The 13333-nt window shown below is 40.8% G+C and overlaps 1 protein-coding gene across 3 annotated transcripts; it reads left to right on the forward strand.

The window, feature by feature from the left end:
• The first annotated feature begins 1624 nt into the window (after positions 1–1624).
• On the forward strand, positions 1625–12516 carry thrap3b (thyroid hormone receptor associated protein 3b). Of its 3 annotated transcripts, none has more exons than XM_077506880.1 (12): positions 1625–1990; positions 4147–4295; positions 5557–6282; positions 6803–7411; positions 7862–8025; positions 8185–8293; positions 8963–9038; positions 9591–9754; positions 9873–10098; positions 10324–10476; positions 10917–10946; positions 11350–12516. In XM_077506880.1, the coding sequence occupies exons 2-12, from the start codon at positions 4174–4176 to the stop codon at positions 11569–11571; spliced, it is 2601 nt and encodes an 866-aa protein (XP_077363006.1). In that variant the 5' UTR covers positions 1625–1990; positions 4147–4173; the 3' UTR covers positions 11572–12516. The 3 variants fall into 3 exon arrangements, with proteins under 3 accessions (XP_077363006.1, XP_077363007.1, XP_077363008.1); XM_077506881.1 differs by having other exon boundaries at positions 8963–9026; XM_077506882.1 differs by lacking the exon at positions 10917–10946 and having other exon boundaries at positions 1626–1990.
• Positions 12517–13333: the final 817 nt, after the last annotated feature.

The raw sequence follows: 13333 nt of genomic DNA on the forward strand, positions 1-13333 counted from the left end.
GAAAAAATTCAGTGGCTGTCATTTCTTGACAGTACCGTTAAATTCCAGTAGATGGAAGCATTGACCTCAAATGGATTCAAGGTCATTATAAATTGCTGCTCTATACAGTATTTGGTTGTGAGGCGAGAGGAACCTCAAACCTGTGAAGCAGGCAGATGTCCGAGCCGCTGGTTCACTGTGCTGCCAGACAGAGATGGCTTTAATTAAGCCAGATAAGGTATTTGAAATATGTATTTATTTAAGCTCATTTCAATCCATTCTCGTGACATTGTGCTGCTGTACCTACTGTTATATTCGTGGTGGCCCTTTACTTGGTCTACCGTAGCTTCAATATTGCAGAGTGGTGAAATCACGTCGACCATCAAAGGTATGTACCTAAAATGGCCGCCAGCCACTCGCAGCCGGGTACTCCCCTCTAGTTGGGAATATTTTTGTGCAAATTGTACACAAACCCCCCAGCCTTTAACTATTTTGGGCGCCATCTTGTGGCAACTTGGTGCAAGGAACTATGTTGAAATACATTGCGATGCTTCATTTGGACAAAAGTAGTGCTTTGCCAATATCTTGTTGCATCTTTGTGCCTGTGTTGAGGTGAGGTGATAAGCTTAACTTCGACAATTTATTTTTTATTTTTTATTTTATGTCTATATGTAATTATTAGATTTTCACCATCTGCGGCCGGGTTTGGTCACAAACTTAACTTTTTGTTTTTATTCCAACAAATTTAACTGACGAGAGTAAGGAATTACAAAATCATAATATTACATCATAAAACTAATCTGTCTAGGGACTGCAGATGTAAAATAGCCGTTTGGCTAATTCTGACATATTTACTGAGATGTTTATTAACATCGGTCCCTGATTTAATATATATATATGAATAATAATAATAATAATCAGCTCTGTAGAATGTCAGGCTTAAGTTAAAGGTGGCATGTGTGAGCTGGCTTTCATTTTACATGAGTCTCAGTGTCATGTGCTCATTTTTTAACACAAAAAGTAGTAAAATGAGACTGAAGGTTACTTGTCGTTGAAGGGCGAGTAGTGATCACGAGTCATCCATTTCAATCGCCACAGGCATATGTGGCCTAAGCTGGTAAAAATAGTCCACACGTCCCTTCTGGAGCCGTCACTGCGAAGCAAATAGTCTCACTGTTAGGTAGACAGGAATTAAAGCAGCAATGCCAGATTTATTATTATTTTAAACATTTAAACAGTACTGGTGGCTGCATTTTGCTATGTTGGTGCATATAACAGTGTATTAGTATAGTATGGATGGGCATTGATTGGATGGTCATGATAGTAAATCATAAAAAGTGTAAAATAAATAATTTTGCATATATAGTTAAGACTTATTTTAAATAGATTAATTACGTTATGTATTATACAAAGTCAAATAATCATTCGTCACTTAATTGTTTAATTAATTAAAATTATTAATTTGTTCATAAAATAGTTTAGTAATTGTTTTAAGTACAAATAATACAATAAAAAATGCAGGACTCATTCGTATATATATATATATATATATATATATATATATATATATATATATATATATATATATATATACACACACACACACACAGTATAATTTTATAATTTGGGCGTTCGTCACCCCGCGTTGCTTCGTCACAGAAATCTCGCGAGACCTCGATCGACAGCGTCCACGAACTAATCTCTCTGACGACGGTTAGCTGCTGAGAACGCTCGAAGCCACGCACGAATTACATTCGGAAAGGAAAACTTGCTTTTATGTTTATATGTATCAAACTTTGATTTACTCGACAGTTCCATCTTGTATTTAGGTCGTGGAGTCGTGGCTTTATTTACGTGCTTCGTCGCGCAGCTGCTGCTAGCGTCGAGCTAGTTAGCTTCATTGCTAAAAATTCGGGACGGAAAAATACAGGAAGCCGTGCTCGGACGAAGCGCGGCCTAAAAGATTTATCACGCACGAACGGACGCATCAACATTCTCAAAAGCGACGCAGGTAATGACACAATTTCTATACATCAAATGTATCTGTAACAGGGAAACAATTAAAAGCTAACTAAGGTACAAATGTTTTTGAACGTTTTTTTTGCCGACGTTTGTGAGTCTTTACGCACGTAACGTTGCAGTCGGGAGTGATTGAATTTATTTAAACATGGAATGTATGTCAGCATGTGGAAATATGGATGTAGAAGATAGTTATATTTTTCCATACGTATTTTGTATGAAACGCCACTTGTTCTTTTTGTATCGATTTTGCACCACGTGTGCCATTATGACAAATTAGTTATCAATTGATGTGACGTCCCTTTGTACTTTTATTTATTTTTTGGTAATGTGATCGGATTCTCATTAAGAGTTACTTGATGTGTTGTTTGCATGAAAAAATAGCGTGGCCTGTAATGGAGCCTGTTTGGTGGTAAACGGATATCAAGTAATTCAAGATGCAGCGCGGCTGTTTAAGGGCCTCATGGGGGGGGGATTTTGTGGATTTAGATAGAACATCCACTTCCTCCTCTGGCATTAATCATTTTATTCAAGAACAGGCATGATATATGAAGGGATTATATGGGTCGAAACTGGCAGCCATAACGTGCATGAAAAACAAAGCAGTCTGTTTTTGTGTGTGTAAATAATAAATGCACTTGTTGGCTGGCTTCTTCCCACTGCCCAAAATGGCCACTCAACTATTTCATCTACTAAGCAGCGATGCATTCTAAAAGCAAGCTTTGGAGCCTTTAAAGCGGTTTCGGTGGTCTTTGTTGTATGTAAAGATGGTGTTAAGGATCATGGCAACCGGTGTGAAGCCCATAGCGACCGTTTGTTGTGTTTAGATATGCCACCACATCGGGTGCAAAGGGTAGTTTGGCACAGCTATGTCAAAGGAAATCTGCAAGAAACTGCAAATGTTTTACGAAGGAATTATTAATATTATTATACTATACTATACTATACTATACTATACTATACTATACTATAGTTTACTATTAAGGAATTCATGGCTCAACAATCACCAGTGCCACACGTACTGATAAAACGTGTAGATTTAATGATACACAAACAGCGTTACTACAAAATCTGTAAACATTGATTTGTTAGTTGACTTTACACAATCGGGATTTTTACTTTACACAATTGGGATTTTTGTGGCCGATCACCGAGTTTACATAAATAGATCAGATAGATACGTTCATAAAATTGAGCTATATATCTTATAATTTGTTTATTTACTGCATATACTTGCGTACTGTTTACAGAGTATCAACAAAAGTATTCTCAAGAATTCTTAATAACTAATTAGTTTTGTTGTTGTTGTTGTTGTTATTTAGTTCAATTAGGTTAGTAGCAATGTTCACCATGTTCTAAGGAAGGAAAATAAAACGACTATTATTTGAAGATCTTGTTTTTAGTAATGGACCTGCTTTCAAAACATGCAATACATAAAATTTAGGTCTACTGTAAATACTTTAGTTTAGATAGAATATTTTCAAATTGTATTGATGAAGGGTTAGCAAAATAGTTGGTGCGAATTTATTGTCAGTTAATCGATTCACATTTACACCTCAACAATGAAATATTTACAAAGTATTAAACAATTATTTATATGCATTATTTGTATGTTGAAACTGTTTCCAGTTACATTGTACTTTTTGAAATATGACCAAATGAGAGGTGCATAAGTGTCTAGAAATGGATTGTTTGTGTTAGACTTTGGGGGATCCTATACTTAAATTAAGCCTATTTTCAAAAAAAAATTGATAAATGCATACATTTTATTCTATGGTGAAATTTTTGCACCTCTAGAACACCATTTCACCATTTTTTTTTCCGTCTCAAATTTTCTGGTTGTTGATGACCCCTAAATGAAATTATAAGGTGTAATTTTTTATCCAGTATTATTACTTGTGTGCTACAAGCTCCACATATTGCGTAAAGTATTTTTTTTTCCCTTCTTTAATTAAAGACAGCTGACCAAGTGTCACACTTGTCCCAGGCCTGATTTTAAAAAAATGGGTCACTTCTTGATGTGCTGTTATGAAGCACTTTTGTTGCTCAACATTTTAACCTTCACACTAGTTTGAGTGTTTGATTGCCCTTTTGCACATGTGTTAGGAAAATACTGAGTCATGAATCTGTTTCTGTTCTTTTTTTAAGGTTATTTAATCTGAAATAAGGGCTAAGATGGCGCCATACTCTCCCTCCCGCTCCAACTCCAAGTCCAAGTCCAAGTCCAGGTCTAGATCTTTATCTAGGTCTCAATCTAGAAGCCGCTCTCGCTCAAGATCCAGAAAACGCCGTTACAGGTAAATCCAGTCCTATTCATTCATTGGTACTATTCATTTGCTCAATACCAAACAATTTTGGAGGTATTTACATCACTTTTTAAAAAAAAAAATGTTTTGTCTTTTCTTAAATCATGTATTGGAATGACCAAATTGACATTCAAACCATCAATATTAAGCACACTCCAAGCACTTGCGTAAGCGAATAATACATACATACATACTAGGGGTGTTAAAAAAATCGATTCGGCGATATATCGCGATACTACATCGCGCGATTCTCGAATCGATTCAATAATCGCCAAAATCGATTTTTTATTTTTATTTTTAAATTTTTTTTTTTTTTAGTTTTCACACCTTGAGCATGGAAGAATGTTATATGAACGGAACATTAAGCCTTAATATTTTATTTCAATGCTGTTCAAACATGAAACAAATTACAACCTCTATAAGACTGAAATTTCAGATAAATAAATAATACATTTTCATATAAATCTTACACTCTACAAGCTTACTGATTAGTATTTTCTAAATTTGAATGAAAAAAAATCGCAACAATCGACTTATAAATTCGTATCGGGATTAATCGGTATCGAATCGTGACCTGTGAATCGTGATACGAATCGAATCGTCAGGTACTAGGCAATTCACACCCCTAATACATACATACATACATACATATCTTGTGTGGTGTATGTGAGATTTTTTTAAGAAGAAAAAAACCTACATGCAACTGTTTCTGATACAGAGTGGCCCCATTGATGTCATTTTGCTGTTGAAAATGACTGATCAATAGCCACTCGTGTATCCGTCTAAGGGGGCGGCTATTTTGCCACTTGCTGTTGACTGAAATGACATCGACATCACAATTGTTTAGTGCTCAGGTAACAACCAATCACAGCTCAACTGTTTTCTGAGTTTGGTCACATGGCCAAGCCCTGAGCAACTGTGGTTAGAGCTGTCAAAATTAATCGAATTGGGTGCACATAATATACATTATTGTAAAGACATTTTTTGACATGACTCCCCCTTACTTACTCCCATAAGTATGAACAGAAAGGCACCAATATGATTTGAAATGATTAAATTTAGTTTCTGGTGCTAACAAGGTAAATAGTATTCTTTTGATCAGAGGATGCACCATCACAGCAATACGAATGGCTGACGGTCATGAAAATTTGTGGCAGATATGCGCACAGAGATGCTTTGCACTCATTGTGACTTGTTTTACTACACAAGAATTCTGATCTATTGTTTCCCCTCTTCTCTTGCTCTAATCCAGCTCTAGGTCCCGTTCCCGCTCTCGGTCCCGCACCCCCATGTCCTACCGAAATTATCCCTCCCGGGACTATCAGAACAACCGGGGCTACAACCGCGGCTACAACCGCGGCTATCGAAGGCCCTTCCACTTCCGCGGCAGAAACCGAGGCTATTACCCTCGCGGTCACTATCAGAACAGGGGCGGCGGCTATGGCTACAAGTCCAACTGGCAAGGCGGCGGAGGCGGTGGCGGCGGCGGCGGCGGCGGCGGTGGCTGGTACGACCGCAAGCGCGACCAGGACAACCGCTCCCACAGCCCGCGGCGGGGGCGCTCGCGCTCCCACACGCCCAACAAGCGTTCGGCCAGCCGCTCGCGCTCCCGCCACTCGGACCGCTCGTCGTCGGAGCGGTCCCCGCGCTCCAGGGCCTCCAGCTCCTCCAGGTCGCGCTCCTCCACCCCGTGCCCCCGCACCAAAGGCAAACCCAGCTCCAAGATCACAAAGGAGAAGCCAGTGGAGAGTCAGGCGGAGAAGCCGGAAGGAGAAGGCATCGATAAGGCGTCGGGGGGTAAATGGATGGACTACGAGGCGGGCCGAGGCGGTGCCGAGGCGCCGCCGAAGGACGAGCCTGCGGCCGCCGACAGTGCCCCCAAGTCGGGACAAACGGCCTCCTACGGCGGCTTTGGCTTCTTCTCCAAGGAGGATGCCAAATCCGGAGAAAAGATGGTGATCTCTGCTGCCTTCAAAAAGTATGTCCGTTTTCTCTTTGCTCCCAGCTCAATGGGATTCCTGCTTTTCTTTATTTTCACAGCAACTTGTGCAACATGTCGTTTTTCTTTCAAATATTTTAGCCTTTTTCCAAAGATCATTGGACGAATCGTCAGTTTAAAATGGAATAGGACTCCTGATTTTAAGTATGACAATTGTCCTTTGATGTGCACTGAGAGGAACTTTATTGAAATCCCACGTACTTAGAAAGAAGCGCATTACGTGAGTATAAATACTGTCTCATCGTCTGTACTATTTGCAGCAGGGAAGGCCTTTTGTTTTCCCCACCACATACGATGTCACATACGCTCAGACTTTTGCTACATTGCCTTTCTTTGCTTGTTTACAAATCACACACATTCACTCCTCTTTGTAATGGTGCGTCAACCGTGTCAGGTGATTTGGTTTGACATTTTGGCACAATTAACCCAATCAGACAGCTCTAGATGCATTTTTCCCTCTTTTAAAGTTCTCTTTTAATGGCTGCTTGTCTTCTGTTAGGTTCTTGGCTGAAAACAAAAGCAAAAAGCAGGCCGCCGAAAAGGAGGATGGTAACAATAGCGAAAAGGGCGGCGCTGATCGGGAGCAAGAGAAGGGCATCAAGTCCGGAGACATCTTCAGCATCTCCGTCCCGTTCGGCGACACCAAGGACGACAAGACCATGCCGTTCTTTGACGAAGAAGAGGAGGAGTTCCTCAAGTCTCACGGCTTGAAGGACAGGGACCCCGACGATGACGCTGCGGGCAAATCCAACCCGACGAGTCGAGATATGTACGGGAAGTGGGGCGACGAGCCCACCTATTCCACCTCCTACCCGCTGGCCAAGGAGAAAAGTCGCAAGGATGAGGATGCGGAGACCTTGGACAAAATGGTGGAGGAGCTGTACCAGAGCCGCAAGCACAGCAAGAAAGAGGAGAAGGCCAAGAAGAAGGAGAAGAAAGAGAAGGAGAAAGAGAAGAGCAAAAGGAGCCCGTCCCCGGCTGCCACGTCCAAAGGCAAGGACAAGCCGCTCTTCCCCGGGGCTTTCCCTCGCGAGGATTCTCCCACGCGGCTGGCGTCGTCCAGGGAGGACTTTGAACAGAGAGTTGCTTCTTTGGAGGACATGCCAAGGTATGCCCGGCCAGGTCCACTATTTGTATTGTTGGGTCTTTTGCAAAGGTCGATACACCTTGATTATGGAAAAAATATTAATCACAATTAGTTTGGCAATAATTGAAATCACGATTATTCAAATTGTTTAAGTAATTAAAAGTATTAAACCAGTTAAAAAAAAATAACAACAACAAGGCCCGATCTGTGCTCATTTAAAGGGGAGCACAGTATGAAACAGGAGAAAAAACCCTGCAATTTTCGCATGGGGGTTTACTCACTTTTGTTGCCAATGATGTAGACTTTAATGGTTTAATACTGTTAATGTTAGCTGTACTTAACATTGTAGCAATGTCATAGCTTGTGTTGTCTCATGAAAATATGTAATACAAAAAAATGAGTGGTTGCAATCACTTTTGTCATCTAATGTTGATAAACATTTGCCTTCGTTGTCCTTTCACATTCACTCAGCTCCTCCATATCTAAGAATCGCCTCACGGCCAGAGATCTGGTGAATCCCAAGAAAGATTCTGAGTTCCGTTCAATCTTCCAGAATATTCAGTCCGCCCAGCTTCGCAGCAGCCCCGCTGAGCTCTTCGCTCAACACATAGTGTCCATTGTGCATTACATCAAAGGTACGGTGCTGCCTCACGCACGCCAGCTCGCAGGACTTTTGAGCTGGCCATCCCTTTGCACGCCGTTGAATTAATTAGTAGCGACCGGTGTTGTCTGAAAGTGTGTTAATAATACCTCTTTCGCCGTCTCCGTCTGTTTGGTTTCGTTTCCTTTTGCAGCCCAGCACTTCACCTCCACAGACATGACTTTAAGTGAGCGCTTCGCCCTGTACCAAAGAAAAGCTGCAGAGGTAGAAATGAAGCCAAGGAAGAGCCCAGAAATCCACAGGTTTGTTTGAAGTTTCCAACCCGTGTCGGTTGCCAGATCGTGGCGGGGTCGCCTAACTACACGTAAACTGAAACAACATTTTATGTTTACAAAACATAATGATAGCAAAAATGTCCTTCGTTTTAGTCTTTGGTAATCAATTGAGCCTTTGAGGATGATTTTAAATGTGATTTGAAGTATATTTATTTTGATATTAAGCGGAATAAAGACGTTTGAAAGTGTGTCACGCAGAAGTGATGTCATCTAGCAGCAGGCGATAGAAGAGCACATTAACGTCGTTCCGAGGCGACAAATTTGACTTTTGGCTCCAGTGGCTCGGCTCGCATACTTTTTTAACTCGGCCGAAATGCAACACAAGATAAGAAATGTTACTTTTTCCATTTTACCATGGTGTTTATTAAATATTGTGCACAATTAATCCACATTAAAAAAATAAAATAACAGAACCAGCCTGAAAACTAATTAAAACTAAATTTTAAAAACAAAACTTAAAACAAAATAAAAACCAACTAAAATGAAAATTCCAAAACTATAATAACCCAGATAGGTAGGCGACCACAATCTGGCAGCCCGATCACATCTGGCACCAACACCGGAACACATTTAACACAATGATGTGCATACTTTTTTTTTTTTTTTTTTTAAATGAGCTGCTCTGTTCCCTTTCAGGAGAATTGATGTTTCCCCCAGTGCCTTTAAGAGGCACTCTCACCTGTTTGAGGATATGGACGAGGCAAGTTTCAAGGTGACCTGTCGTTTAGAAACGTGACCCGTTTCCCACAGCCCAATTTGAGACGACCCCAAAAACGGCAGTGTTCAGCTTTGTGCTTTTCTTTCAAAGGATGCATTTTTCTAAATCAAAAGAGCCCAATTGTGTTTTGTAAGTGCCAAGCAAGCCTGCCGCCTATGAGATATGGTTATTGATTGGGTATGTACCAAGCCCGAGCAAAGGCTAAAAGGAAGGGAGTTATGATCCTGAGTCCAAGCCTCTCATGGGACGCTTATCAATGCCTTAACCTTGTAAGTATCTTTCTGTGAAAAGACAACAAATGAAGCTACAAAAAACTACTGTGATGCTAAATGATTCAGCTTGTGATACATGCATGCTGCTGGTTTCCATCAGTACTCCTTGTTTTATACTGAACTGTGAGTCTTGACCACTAGGGGGAGCCAACTGGAAGTGCATTTATGTGAAATCGTCACATTACCAGCAATTGGGGCTTGATTCATGTTTCATAACGACCTCTTGGTGCCCACAGCTGCGTCTTTACTGACATTGAAACGCTTTTCGCTGCAGGATTCAAGCAAAAAGTTCAAAGGGGACACGATGGACCTTCGCCTGGACATTGAAAGGCGTAAAAGGTTTGCCGGCAAGGACTACAGGCGCGAGGCAGGCCGGAGCCCCGGAGGCTCCCAAGAGAGGTCCTCTGAGAAATCTGGGAAGCACCACAAGAAATCCAAGTGAGTGGGACAAAAATCACGCCATGCCCCTTTTTTTTTCTTTTTTTTTTTTCTTTTTTTTTTTTCTTTTTTTTTTTTTTGCTTCACACGTTGGTTCTCACCACGCTCGCGTCGGCAGGAAAGGAAAGAAGAAGCGCGATCGCTCACCGTCCTCATCGTCGTCCTCGTCCTCGCCGTCCCCGTTCCCGGCTGCGCAGCCGCCTCTCCGCAAGGAGTACATGGGAGACGGGCCGGAGCATTTTGAGGAGGGCTTCTCTCACACGCGCTACCCTCCGCGCGACTACGGCGGCCAACCGCGGGATTTTGAGGGCCAGCACATGGAACGAGGCAGAGGCCGCGGATTCGTAAGTGATTGCGTGCGCTCGTCACCGAGGTACCGACATCTCACCTTCTCATCTTCTGTCCTAATGGAGACACGTTCGACTGCTCTTCTCTGCTCTCTTCCTACATTATGTGGATGATAATCATGACTTTATCTTACTTAGCTTTAGCTTTGTTCTGATAGCGGCTCCGCTCACTTCTACCGTGAGTGAAAGTGGCACAAACCCATGAGCGTCTTCCCTTTTCAGTTCCCCAGAATGAGAGGGCGAGGATGGAACAGGGGTAATTACCCCGGCAACAACAACAGCAATGGCAACCCTGCCAACATGAATCCTCAAGGGCGCCCCCCAGAGGAGGAATGGGATCCTGAGTACACACCCAAGAGCCGAAAGTATTACTTGGTGAGTCACAATGTTGCATCTGAATGTGGACCCTTTTTAAATGGCGTCTTGTCACAAGAAAATTTGATTTCAACCATCCCCCCCAAATATTTGAAAAGGAAAAAAAACAAAAACAATGTGCTGAATGGCGCAGTATGTTTGAAAGTTACCACCAATGTTATAAAAGCACCCAGAATGCTATTTTGCTTGACACCTCATTTTGAGTTTAATGTAAAATTTAACATACAAAGAGTATTACACACATTGTATGTTTAAATGTAGGACAAATTTCATTTTAAAAATATAGTTATTGATATTCTTAATTACAAATGACAAAAATTTAATCATTTTATGTGAGAAACGAACCATAACAATAGGGATCAATCGCAACTTTGTTCTTTTACGCTTCTTAATCTCATTGTGTGTACTCCTTGCATGCACGGCACCACACTGCCCCTAAGAGGCCAACACGCGCACAGCAGGAACATCTGGTATTTTTTTTTATTTATTTTTTTTTATTGGTGTTAGTGTAGTCTTATTTTACTTTGTCACTCATTGATTTTGTGGTTGTTGTTTCAAGTTGTATTTCAAGTTTTAAGGATTTTTATCATGGTAAACACATTTCCAAATGATATGGCATGAAATACAATAACTGATGTCAAAGGTTTGTCTTGTGAAAATCAAAATCAATAAAATAAGATGCATAAATAAAATCTAACGAGTGAGGAAAGATGCTTCTTCACGGTTTGAATGTGTGCAGTTATTCAATGCAACAAAATGCAAGGGGCTTGAATTTCATATTTCACATCACACTGCCAAATGATCATCAGCTAATTTAGACACGTTTTTTTCCTAGCTTGATGTTCTAAAGTTTTAATTTCATCTCTTTGCTAGCACGATGACCGCGATGGCGAGAAAACCTGGGTGGACAACCGCGGGCGGGGCCGGGCATCCTTCGCCCCCCGCCGCGGGCGGTTCATGTACCGCAAGGGAGGCAGCAGCCCCAAGTGGGCCCACGACATGTTCCAGAACGCGGAGCAGCCCGACATGGGCGATGACAACATCGAGACGGAGATTAAAGATAGCAAGAATACCGACGAAGGCCTGAAAACCTAAAACGGCCGTCAGCGTGTCCACGTGTTGGTGCACTTGTAAAAAACAACAAAAAAAAATTCTCCCTTATCTATCCTCTGCTCAATTAATTCTCATTATAGCGCAAATGAAGTTGGTTTAAGATTTTTATGTCATGTGTTCGATGAATGCATGGTTCATTGTTGAATACTGAGGCGTCATTGTTCAATAAAAGTCAGAAAAAAATATTTGTGCCTTAGATGATTAAAAAAAAATAATAATAATACAGTTCCATATGTGTTTTTGCGGTTTGAAGCAGAGGGAGGCTCATTTTCTCGTATGCTTAAATTTTTTATTTTTTTTTGACCCTGGTGTCTTCTTGATGTTAAAACTGCATGCACCGATGACTGCTTCTCCCCAACGGGACCAATCAATACTTGTCATTGTCGCCATTTGGATGGATTTTGTTTTCTTTTCAACCCCCTCACAAAAAAATTCTTTTAGCACCACTTAATCTATGATAATCAGTAGTGTGTGTTTTCATGTAAAAGGTCCACCTGACAATAGAACTGCTTTGCTTTAAACAAATATGTATACTAGCTATGTAGGTTTAGATGTTTCTTGGGTCATTTTGGCAAAAGTGGATACCTTTTTATGTTTTGTAGGTTTTATTGACAGGCGAAGTTGCAAAATAATGTACACAGGTACAAACTAAATTGCTGTAATACTTGGGGGTAAGTAAGCAAATTGAACTTATTTTTTTTCCTCTCAAGTCAGTTTAATAAAACCCGTTATAAAGAAGAGTACCCCAAAAATTGACAAAACGAGCTTTTTCGTCAAACTGTCCATATTTGCATGTGCGCAACACAACTGTGGGACTGCGGTTCGTTTTTTCTGGTTAATATGAAGCTGACAACTTTTATATTGTTGAAGAGCTGTCAAGTTTGTCTTTTAATTTTCAATAAATGTCCTTTTCTTTGATTTAGGAAATGAGTTGTGAGAGTCGTGTTTGGGACAAGATGAGAAAATTGAATTATTTAGCTCACAATATAGATAAATTAGCTTTTTAGATCAAATATAAATGCTGAATTAAAAAAAAAGATATGAGATAGAATGATTCAGTCACACAAAACAGTTCAACACATTTTGAGTAGTAATATCAGTCTCGCAAACCAACACAAATTGTCAGATCGCATCACGAGCGCCTCATTTTTTTGCTGAGACGTTTTTGCTCCAGACAAGAATCCCCTTCTTCAGCCTCTGCCATTCAAAACATGACAACCAGGCGCTCCACTTAATGCATAATGAACCTTTTTATGGAGAGAGCCAACAAAAAATGGACTCAGACTTCGCTCGGATATACTCAGGAACGCTCGACACACAGACAGCAAGTAGTATGCGTAAACTAAATGGCTCTTTCATAGAACTCAACAGACGCGTCTTTACTAGAGAGCCACGTTGTTGGGAGGCTGCTGGGAATTGTGTGGAAAGAGAAACACGGAGCGTCAGGGTCAGTGACACCAGCCGGTGGGAATGCTGGGAAACGTTTTGTCTGGGAGGAAAGGAAAGAAAGTGCCTCTTGTGGAAAAATTGTGGTCTTAACTAAATGTTTATTTATCCTTTATTTTCTTTTTTTCTTTTATGATGCCCATGTAAGGGCTAGCTAGGACTTATCAAAATTTATTACAGTGAATTTAAAGCAAATTCCCCAAATTTATTTTAATGTTGTGGTCACCATTGAATTATTTAGCCGTGTGCTCGGCCAGGGAGCCTGATGCATTTATTCCAGTTTAGATACCAAACTACG

The sequence above is a fragment of the Festucalex cinctus genome, chromosome 19, assembly GCF_051991245.1.
Source record: "Festucalex cinctus isolate MCC-2025b chromosome 19, RoL_Fcin_1.0, whole genome shotgun sequence".
NCBI classification, from domain to species: domain Eukaryota; kingdom Metazoa; phylum Chordata; class Actinopteri; order Syngnathiformes; family Syngnathidae; genus Festucalex; species Festucalex cinctus.